The sequence below is a fragment of the Prionailurus bengalensis genome, chromosome B3 (assembly GCF_016509475.1).
Source record: "Prionailurus bengalensis isolate Pbe53 chromosome B3, Fcat_Pben_1.1_paternal_pri, whole genome shotgun sequence".
Taxonomy (NCBI): domain Eukaryota; kingdom Metazoa; phylum Chordata; class Mammalia; order Carnivora; family Felidae; genus Prionailurus; species Prionailurus bengalensis.
In genome coordinates, this window is record NC_057355.1 from 148560438 (window position 1) to 148571460 (window position 11023).

An 11023-nucleotide genomic window follows, 5' to 3' on the forward strand; every position below is an offset into this window, starting at 1 on the left:
GGTTTTGATTGGCATTTCCGTGATGATGAGTGATGTGGAGCATTTTTTCATGTGTCGGTTGGCCATCTGGATGTCTTCTTTGGAGAAGTGTCTATTCATGTCTTTTGCCCATTTCATCACTGGATTGTGTTTTGGGTGTTGAGTTCGATAAATTCTTTATAGATTTTGGATACTAACTCTTTATGTGAGATGTCATTTGCAAATATCTTCTCCCATTCTGTCAGTTGAATTTTAGCTTTGCTGATTGTTGCCTTCACTATGCAGAAGATTTTTATTTTGATGAGGTCCCAGTAGTTCATTTTTGCTTTTGTTTTCCTTGCCTCTGGGGACGTGTTGAGTAGGAAGTTGGTGCGGCCAAGACCAAAGATGTTTTTGCCTGCTTTCTGCTCGAGGATTTTGATGGCTTCCTGACTTACATTGAGGTCTTTCATCCATTTTGAGTTTATTTTTGTGTATGGTGTAAGAAAGTGGTCCTGGTTCATTCTTCTGCATGTCGCTGTCCAGTTTTCCCAGCACCACTTGCTGAAGACACTGTCTTTATTCCATTGGATAGTCTTTCCTGCTTTGTCAAAGATTAGTTGGCCATACATTTGTGGGTCCATTTCTGGATTTTGTATTCTGTTCCATTGATCTGAGTGTCTGTTCTTGTTTTTTTTAAATTTTTTTGGCATTTATTTATTACTTTTCAGAGACAGAGACAGAGCATGAGCGGGGGAGTGTCAGAGAGAGAGGAAGACACAGAATTCCAAGCAGGCTTCAGGCTCTGAGCTGTCAGCACACAGCCTGATGTGGGACTCTAACTCACGAACTGCCAGATCGTGACCTGAGTCAAAGTCGGATGCTTAACAGACTGATCCACTCAGATGCCCCTGAGTGTCTGTTCTTGTGCCAGTACCATAGTGTCTTGATGATTACAGCTTTGAAGTATAGCTTGAAGTCTGGGATTGTGATGCCTCCTGCATTGGTTTTCTTTTTCAAGATTTCTTTGGCTATTCGGCGGCTTTTCTGGTTCCATACAAATTTTAGGATTATTTTTTCTAGCTCTGTGAAGAATGCTGGTGTCACTTTGATCGGGATTGCATTGAATATGTAGATTGCTTTCGGTACTATCAGCATTTTAACAATATTTGTTCTTCCTATTCAGGAGCATGGAATGTTTTTCCATATTTTGTCTTCTTCAATTTCTTTCATAAGCTTTCTATAGTTTTCAGTGTAAAGATTTTTCACCTCTTTGGTTAGATTTATTCCTGGGTATTTTATGGTTTTTGGTGCTACTGTAAATGGGATAGATTCCTTGATTTCTCTTTCTGTTGCTTCATTGTTGGTGTATAGGAATGCAACTGATTTCTCTGCGTTGATTTTATATCCTGCCACTTGGCTGAATTCATGAATCAATTCTAGCAGTTTTTTGGTGGGGTCTTTTGGGTTTTCCATAGAGAGTATCATGTCATCTGTGAAGAGTGAAAGTTTGACCGCCTCCTGGCCGATTTGGATGCCTTTTATTTCTTTGTGTTGTCTGAGTGCAGAGGCTAAGACTTCCAATACTATGTTGAATAACAGTGGCGAGAGTGGACATCCCTGTCTTGTTCCTGACCTTAGGGAGAAAGCTCTCAGTTTTTCCCCATTGAGGATGATATTAGCATTGGGTCTTTCATAGATGGCTTTTATGATCTCGAGGTATGGTCCTTCTATCCCTACTTTCTTGAGGGTTTTTATCAAGAAAGGATGTTGTATTTTGTCAAATGCTTTCTCTGCATCTATGGAGAGGATCATATGGTTCCTGTCCTTTCTTTTATCGATGTGATGAATCACGTTAATTGTTTTACAGATATTGAGCCAGCCCTGCATCCCAGGTATAAATCCCACTTGGTCGTGGTGAATAATTTTTTAATGTATTATTGTTTCTGGTTGGATAATATCTTGTTGAGGATTTTTGCATCCATGTTCATCAGGGAAATTGGTGTATAGTTCTCTTTTTAAGTGTTGTCTGTGTCTGTTTTTGGAATCGAGGTAATGCTGGCTTCATAGAAAGGGTTTGGAAGTTTTCCTTCCATTTCTATTTTTTGGAACAGTTTCAAGAGAATAGGTGTTAACTCTTCCTTAAATGTTTGGTAGAATTCCCCTGGAAAGCCATCTGGTCCTGGACTGTTGTCTTTTGGCAGATTTTTGATTACTAATTCGATTTCCTTACTGGTTATGGGTCTGTTCAAATTTTCTATTTCTTCCTGTTTCAGTTTTGGTAGTGTATATGTTTCTAGGAATTTGTCCATTTCTTCCAGATTGCCCATTTTATTGGCATATAATTGCTCATAACATTCTCTTATTACTGTTTTTATTTCTGTTGTGTTGGTTGTGATCTCTCCTCTGTCATTCTTGATTTTATTTATTTGGGTCCTTTCCTTTTTCTTTTTGATCAAACTGGATAGTGGTTTATCAATTTTGTTAATTCTTTCAAAGCACCAGCTTTTAGTTTCATTGACCTGTTCTACTGTGTTTTGGTTTCGATAGCACTAATTTCTGCTCTAATCTTTAGTATTTCCTGCCTTCTGCTGGTTTTGGGTTTTATTTGCTGTTCCTTTTCCAGCTCTTTAGTCATAAGGTTAGGTTGTGTATCTGAGATCTTTCTTCCTTCTTTAGGAAGGCCTGGATTGCTATATACTTTCCTCTTATGACCGCCTTTGCTGCATCCTAGAGGTTTGCATTGTGGTGTTATCATTTTCATTGACTTCCATATACTTTTTAATTTCTTCTTTAACTGCTTGGTTAGCCCATTCATTCTTTAGTAGGTTCTTCAGTCTCTAATTATTTGTTACCTTTCCAAATTTTTTCTTGTGGTTGATTTTGAGTTCATGGCATTGTGGTCTGAAAATATGCATGGTATGATCTCGATCTTTTTGTACTTACTTAGGGCTGATTTGTGTCCCAGTATATGGTCTATTCTGGAGAAAGTTCCATGCGCACTGGAGAAGAGTGCATATTCTGTTGCTTTAGGATGAAATGTTGTGAATATATTTGTTAAGTCCTTCTGGTCCAGTGTGTCATTCAAAGCCATTGTTTTCTTGTTGATTTTTTGATCAGGTGATCTGTTCATTGTTGTGAATGGGGTGTTGAAGTCTCCTACTATTATGGTATTCTTATCGATGAGTTTCTTTATGTTTGTGATTAATTGATTTCTATATTTGGGTGCTCTCACAATTGGCGCATAAATGTTTACAATCGTTAGGTCTTCTTGGTGGATAGACCCTTTGATTATGAAGGATATAATGCCATTCTGCATCTCTTGATGCAGTCTTTATTTTAAAGTCTAGATTGTCTGATATCAATATGGCTACTCCGGCTTTCTTTTGTTGAACATTAGCATGATAGATGGTTCTCCATCCCCTTATTTTCAATCTTAGGCGTCTTTAGGTCTAAAGTGGGTCTCTTGTAAAAAGCATATAGATGGATCTTGTTTTCTTCTCCATTCTGTTACCCTATGTCTTTTGATTGGGGCATTGAGTCCATTGACGTTTAGAGTGAGTACTGAAAGATAGGAGTTTATTGCTATTATGATGCTTGTAGAGTTGGAGTTTATGGTGGTGTTCTTTGGTCTTTCTAATCTTTGTTGATTTTGGTATTTATGTATTTATTTATACAGATATATTTTCATCTTTTCTCCCCTCAGAGATTCCCGCTTAAAATTTCTTGCAGGGCTGGTTTAGTGGTCACAAACTCATTTAATTTTTGTTTGTATGGGAATCTTTTTATCTCGCCTTCTATTTTGAATGACATCCTTGCTGGATACAGAATTCTTGGATGCATATTTTTCTGATTTAGCACACTGAATACATCCCGCCACTCCTTTGTGGCCTGCCACCTTTCTGTGGATAGGTCTGCTAAACCTGATCTGTCTTCCCTTGTAAGTCATGGACTTTGTTTCCCTGTTGGTTTTATGATTCTCTCCTTGCCTGAGTACTTTGTCAATTTGACTATGATGTGCCTTGTTGATGGTCGGTTTTGGTTGAATCTAATGGGAGTCCTCCGTGCTTCCTGGATTTTGATGTCTGTGTCTTTGCCCAGGTTAGGAAAGATTTCCACTATGATTTGCTCACATAACCCTTCCACCCCTATTTCTCTCTTCCACTTCTGGGACCCCTATGATTCTCATGTTTTTCCTTTTTAATGAGTCACTGATTTCTGTAATTCTTAAATCTTGCTCTTTTGCCTTAATCTCCCTCTTTTTTTCTGCTTCATTATTCTCTATAAGGTTGTCCTCTATAACGCTGATTCTCTGTTCTGCCTCATCCATCCATGCCACCTCTGCATCCATCTGTGATTGCAGCTCAGTTATAGCATTTTAAATTTCATTCTGGCTATTTTTTACTTCTTTTATCTCTGCAGAAAGGGATTCTAATCTATTTTTGACTGCAGCTAGTATTCTTATTATTGTGATTCTAAATTCGGGTTCAGAAATCTTGCTTGTATCTGTGTTGGTTAAATCCCTGGCTGTCATTTCTTCGTGGTCTTTCTTTTGGGGTGAATTCCTTCATTTTATCATTTTGAAGGGAGAAAAGGAATTAATGAGGTCGCAAAATTGAAATTAAAAGATAAAATTACAGAAATATTAAAATTAAAAATTAAACACACACACACACACAAATTGAATGGAATATGCTAGATCCTAGGTGTGTTTTGTTCTGGGTGTTGAAAGTGGTTTGACAGATTAGAGAAAAAAATGGGAGGGGGAGAAAAAAAGGAAATAATTTGAGAATTTGAAAAAATGAATACACTGAAGTAGACTAAAATGAGATGATGGGAGTAAAATAGAGTTTGAAAAAATATACAGGAAAGTAAAGAATATAGTGGAAAAAATAAAGAAAAATATTTTTAATAAAAATTAAAAATAAATGTGATTTTTTTCTTTTTCTGTATTCTAGAAAAAAGAGAGGAAACAAAAAAGAGAAAAAAGATACAAAAAGGAAAAAAAGGAAATCATTTGAAAATTCAAAAAGTGAATACACCATAGTAGACTAAAATAAAATGATGGAAGTAAAATAGAATTTGAAAAAATTTACATAAAAGCAATCAATATAGTAAAAAAATTAAGGAAAAATATTTTTAATAGAAATTGAAAGTAAAATGAAGTTTTTCTCATTCTGCATTCCAGAAAAACTACAGAAACGAAGAAGAGAAAAAAAGAAAAAGAAAGAAAAAGTAAAAAGGAAACTGGAAATTTGAAAACGGGAATACACTGAGGTAGAGTAAAATAAAATGATGGAAGTAAAATAGAATTTGAAAAAAAATTACAGAAATGTAAAAAATATAGTAATAAAAATTAAGAAAAATATTTTTAATAATAATTGATAATAAAAATAATTTTTTTGTTTCTGCATTCAAGAAAAAGAAAAGAAGTGTAAAAGAGAAAAAGAAAAAAAAGAAAGAAAATTGACTAGATGAACTGGCTAACAGATTGAAATAGGACTGAAATTACGTCGTTATCCCCTAGATGTCAGTCTATGTAGCTCTTTATAGTCCATAAAGTAAGCGGCAGTGAGACTTGTGTTCCTGAAGAGCCCTGTTGGCCCAGTTGGGAGGGGCTCAGTGTAATGGCTCTGCTCTCCACTAGATGGCGCTTTTAGGCTCCTGGGGTGGATTGTTGCCTTGCTTGTAGGTGCCAATGCAAATGCGCGGGAGAGGTGAAAATGGCGCCACCCAGGGACCCAGTCTGTTCTCCTGGATCAGCAATTGCACACCCATCCTCTGTCTTCAGCCCTTGTCCACTCCCCGCTCCTTCACTCTCTGTGACCAGGCCCCAGGCCGCACCTCTCTCCCAAGTTTTGTCACAGACGCGGCTGTTTTCCCCGGTCCCTTACGTCCAAAGGACCGTGGCTTTGACCCCTTCTGCCCGTCTGTGGGAGGGTCTCACCAAGCAATGTCCGAATGAGCAATGTCCGAATGAGCCGAATATCGGCTGCACCTAGGAACGCTTGCTGGACCCTGTTGTTGTCGGTGCCCGAAGACTGTGGCCAGGTGCCAGCCCGCCCCAGAAAAAGTTCGTGAGAGAGTGTAGCAGCAGCGTTTCATGGATTATGGAAAATCACAACACACGTCTGGCACCAGGCTTCACCCTAAACGACCTTGTTGCAGCACCAGCGAATGTGGCCGTTTTCCGGGGTCTGCTGGGACCAGATGGCTTTGGCAGTCTCCTCCAAATGTCCTTCCAGCAGTGCAACTGCCTCTCCCCGTGTGGCCTGAGAACATCCCGGACCCCACTCTGTTCCTGGGATTCTCCCTTCCCACCAGAGCACCTCCAGGTATCGAGCTGTGGAGTTGCAGCCTTTGCTCTCCCCTTGTTTACAGTCTTAGTGGAATTTACCTACTCTCCTTTCTCCTTTCTCCCTTTTTAGTTTAGTCCCTGTGGCTGTTTCCAATTTTCCACGTTCTCTCCAGCTGCTTTTGGGGAGGGGTGCTTTTCCTGTTTTCTCCCCCACTCCCCAGTCTCCGTCCTCTCTCCACCTGCAAAAGCACCTCCCTTCCTGCAGCTTCTTGCTCCCCAAGGTCCCCTCTCCATGCCACGTACTTGTTGAATTCTGTGGTTCAGGTTGTGCAGATTGTTGTGTTAATCCTCAATCAGTTTTCTAGGTGTGTAGGATGGTTTAGTGTTGGTCTGGCTGTATTTCATGGACACGAGACACACAAAAATCTTCCACGTTGTTCTGCCATCTTGTCTCCTCCCCCATTGACTGCCTAATTTTCAATTGAACATTTGAGGATATTATGCCACTCCCTTCTTTCCTGCAGGTTTCTGTGGACACTTCTGCCATAATCTTTTTTTATCTTCCCGTATTCGTTAGCAAACTCTTCTGTCTTCATGCTTATAGGGTTTTTTAATCTGTGTATTTTGTGAATTTTACTATGTTATGTCTCAGAGTCGGCCTGCTTTTTTTTTTTTTAATTTTAATGGGAGTTCTCTGTGACTCATAGATGTGGACGTCTGTTTCCTTCACCATTTAGTGGAAATTTTCCACTCTAATGCACTCAGACAAACTTCTCCCATTTTTTCTCCCTGTCTTCTTCTTCTGGGACTCCTTTGAAAAGAATTTTATTACACTTTATGGAGTTGCTGATTCCCTAAGTATACGTTTGTGATGCAATATTTTAATTTTCCTCTTCTTTCCTGCTTCATTTCTCACAAAATTTTATCTTCCATGTCACTTACTCATTCATCTGCTTCTTTCTGCCTTGAGTTCATTATATCCAATCAGGTTCACATCTCGGTTACAGCATTTTAAAAATTTCAGCCTGACTGGGTTTTAGGTCTTTTCCATCTGTAGTCAGGGTATCCTCATGTCTTCTAGACTTTCTCAAGCACAGCTAGTATTCTTATGATAGTTTTTAAAAGTTCTGTTTCCTTATGATAGGTATTAAATTCTGTTTGAGGCTTATTATTTATATGTGTTTTAATTATATCCCTGGCAATGTCCTTTTATGGTTTTTTCTTTTGGAATGAATTCCTCCATCACTCTGTATGTCCATGTCTCTGCTTTCTTAAGTGTTTTAGGAAAATCCTGTTATGTTTTCTGCTTCTAGAGTAGTGTCTTTTTTGAGAAATGATTACATACTGTTGACGACCTGACATTCTGGAAGCATTTCTTGCATGTGCTGTGTGCACTGTGCTGTCATGTATTGGCTGCTCTGTCCCTCAGGTCAGTCCTCTGCAGAGTTCTCCTTGCCTCCAGGGGAGAGTTTTTCAACTTTGTCCATAGTGTTGTGAGTTTTAACTAGGTGAGTTTGGTCTCCTTATTAAAAGAGGCTAATTCCTATTTCCCCTAGAGGTGAAGCTATGCCTCACTATATGGTCAGTAGACTTGGTGCCTGTGGGGGTATATGGTGGTCTTTGGAGGGAAGGGTGCAATGGTGGTCTGGGTTCTAGGCACTCTTTCCCTAGTAAGGAAGCACCTGAGGAAGGAAAGGTGGGTATGGCTTGGTGTCAGTGGCTCAGTATCTACTGGGGGGTGTTGTGCTGCTCACTGAATTCTGTCCATGATAATTGGTGGGAGGAAATATTGGCATCAGCTCCTTCTCTAGTCCCTGCAGTTGGAGTTTCCAGCCACCCCTGTTCAGGAAGCCCTCACAAAGAGAGAACAATCTGTACTCATGGGTCCCAGGCTTCCTTCAGAACCCAGCCTTCACCCTGCCTTTGTCCAATCCATTGGCACACCTGGCAGCTCAGGACTCTTATGTTTTATCTCAGGAGCTCTAGCTGGGTTTGAATACACCAAATTGTTGAACTCAATGTGACAGGGACCCCACTGATCCTCTGGGACAGTGTCTTGCTGTGATGTGGTTGGAGCTGGTTATCCCAGAAGGGCAGTTGCATGAACACTAGGAGCTTGGAGTTCATGGTGAGGAAGAACAAGAAGGGAGCGTTCAGTTAGCTGCTCTCAGCAGAGGCTCCTATGCTAATGACCAGGGCAGTGCAATGGTGCCTGTCAGCTCTCCTGCCCCATGAGAGGCAATGCCCTGTCTCCCAAATGCACTCCAAGAAGGTAACTGTCTCACCCGATATGACCCAGGGGATCCTCAAACCGCAGCAGTCCCTATGGGCCTCGGGGCTCCTTCTCCACAGGAGCACTGCTATGCCCACCAGGGTCCACCCCAGTGATGGCATGGACTTCTAAATCTTCAGTTTTTGAACTCGACATTTACAGCAGGTTGACTTGTCATGATTACCTTTATGTGTCATCTTGACTGCGTCATGGGTGTCCAGATTCACGACTGTTTCTGTGTATGTCTGTGATGAGTTTCCAGAAGAGATTGGCATTTCCATCCATGGTTTCTTTCTGCCTGGGCATCACCCATTCCATCATAGTTCTGAGTAGAATCCGATGCAGAGGGAGGAAGAATTCCCTCATTTTTACTTCCCATGTGCTTGTTTGAACTGGAACATTGGTCTCCTCCTGCCCTTGTTCTTAGAGTTACATCATAGGCTCTGCAGGTTCTGAGACTAGACACTAGTTCAGAATCAGGCGAGAATTATACCACTGGTTTTCCTGGCTCCCCAACTTGTGACAGTAGATCATGGGACTTCTCAACATATTTTGTCATGGAAACCAATGTGCTTTGGGTTCTGTTGCTCGAGGGAATCCTGACTAATACATGGAGATGATTTATCTCTTGTTTAGAGGAATTGAATAAAGCTGTAGCTCATTTAAAGTCCTGAGTAGCAAAGTGCCATGAAGGAAGTGTCACGTTGTTTGATTGGGACAAGGGCTGGGTGAAGATAATGGGGAGCTGTGGGAGCTTGTGGTCCTGGCTGCACAGGGAGTGCATCTGGGACTCATGTAAATGTTCAGCTATTGTGCCTCAGGAAATCTGTAATTCACTCATGTTGAGGGACAGGAGTAAGCAATGCAAACAACTGTGTCTTTGTGCATGGTAGGGTAGTTTTCCTATGAAAACAATGATCTAATTCACACAGTTAATAGGTAAACACAGAATCCTGTGACCAGAGAGGCTCCCTGGAGAAACTGCTGTGTGGACAGGAAGCCCCAGACCCTGAGAGGAAACCTGCCTGTAACCTCCATCTGCACCTGCTCCTGGCAACACAAAGCAGAATTGTGCATAGTGTGCGCCCCCTGGTGGTGCTGATCCCCTCCTGCAGGGAGGTTTGTGTCTGGGCTCCCAGCGAGGTCCCCTCACCCTGTCTCTTGCACAGTAATATGTGGCCTTGTCCTCGGCCCGCAGGTTGTTCATCTGCAGATACAGCGTGTTCTTGGAGTTGTCTCTGGAGATGGTGAATCGGCCCTTCATGGAGTCTGCGTAGCTTGTGCTACTTCCATCATCATAAATATATGCGAGCCACTGCAGCCCCTTTCCTGGAGCCTGGCGAACCCAGCTCATTCCATAGCTACTGAAGGTGAATCCAGAGGCTACACAGGTGAGTCTCAGGGACCCCCCAGGCTGCACCAGGTCTCCTCCAGACTCCACCAGCTGCACGTCCCACTGGACACCTGCAGACACAAGACATCTTGGTCAGGAAACTGTCACACATCTACTGGTCTCACTCATATCCACTCACATACTCAGTGTCTCTCGTTCACCATGAATTACCTTTTAAAAGAGCAACCAGGAACACCCAGCCAAGCACAAACTCCATGGTGAGGTGTCTGTTCTGTCCTGATCAGAGAATGGGAACACCTGGGACTCCCGGGGCTGGGGCTCCTCTCCCAGCTGCAGAGTCTGGGATGGGCTGGTTTTATCACCATAGAGAGGACCCCATTTGCATGTGCTCTGACATATATATGAAGCTCCAGTCTTAGATTTGATTCTTTAAAAGTGAACAACAGGGTTAGGGACGCACTTGTAGTTTAGTTTGTGTAGATGGTGCTGTGACAATATGAATAATTGTATTCAGTGAGTACAGGTGTATTTGCAGTCCTGTGTGCATTTTTACAGGTCTTTCATCAACATAGATCATTTTCACTCTACAAGTATTTTACATACTTTTTGAAGTTTAACCCAAAATACTTTATTCTGTGCCATTTTCACTTGTATAATTTTGTTATTTTTTTGCATGTATTTTCATGCTGGTGTGTAGAATCACAGGTGGTTTATTTTTATTTATTTTCTTTGTTCATTTTGCATCCTGCTCTTTTCCTCATTTACAAAACTGGTTCTAATATTTTTTGTGGTATCTCTAGGGTTTTGTTATGTTTGAGATCAATGTCACCTGCAAACAAGTAATTTTCCTTCCTCCTTACTGATTTAAATGTCTTTTATTTTTTTTATTCCCTATTTTTTTCTGGTTACGTCTTCCAGTTGTAGGAGAAGAAAGCTTTTCCCTTCTTTTCTTCTGGGATTTAGCCAGTGTAAGGATTCAATTGACATAAGACATATCTACAGGAGAGAATAAATTTCATTTTGTAAGTGCATGGCCTTCCTAATGATATGACACCCAGAGAAAGGACAAAGCAGGTGGCACTTGTGTCTTTCAGACAACAAAACATTGGATTTGGCAAGAGTTAAGTTTGGGGTATTATGT

The 11023-nt window shown here is 41.0% G+C and overlaps 1 gene segment (V, D, J or C); it reads right to left on the reverse strand.

Moving 5' to 3' along the window:
* Positions 1 to 9432: 9432 nt before the first annotated feature.
* LOC122469641 lies at positions 9433 to 10341 on the reverse strand. The segment is given in 2 exon segments: positions 9433 to 9992; positions 10093 to 10341. Coding segments are annotated over 2 exon segments (591 nt in total).
* Between the last annotated feature and the right edge of the window lie 682 nt (positions 10342 to 11023).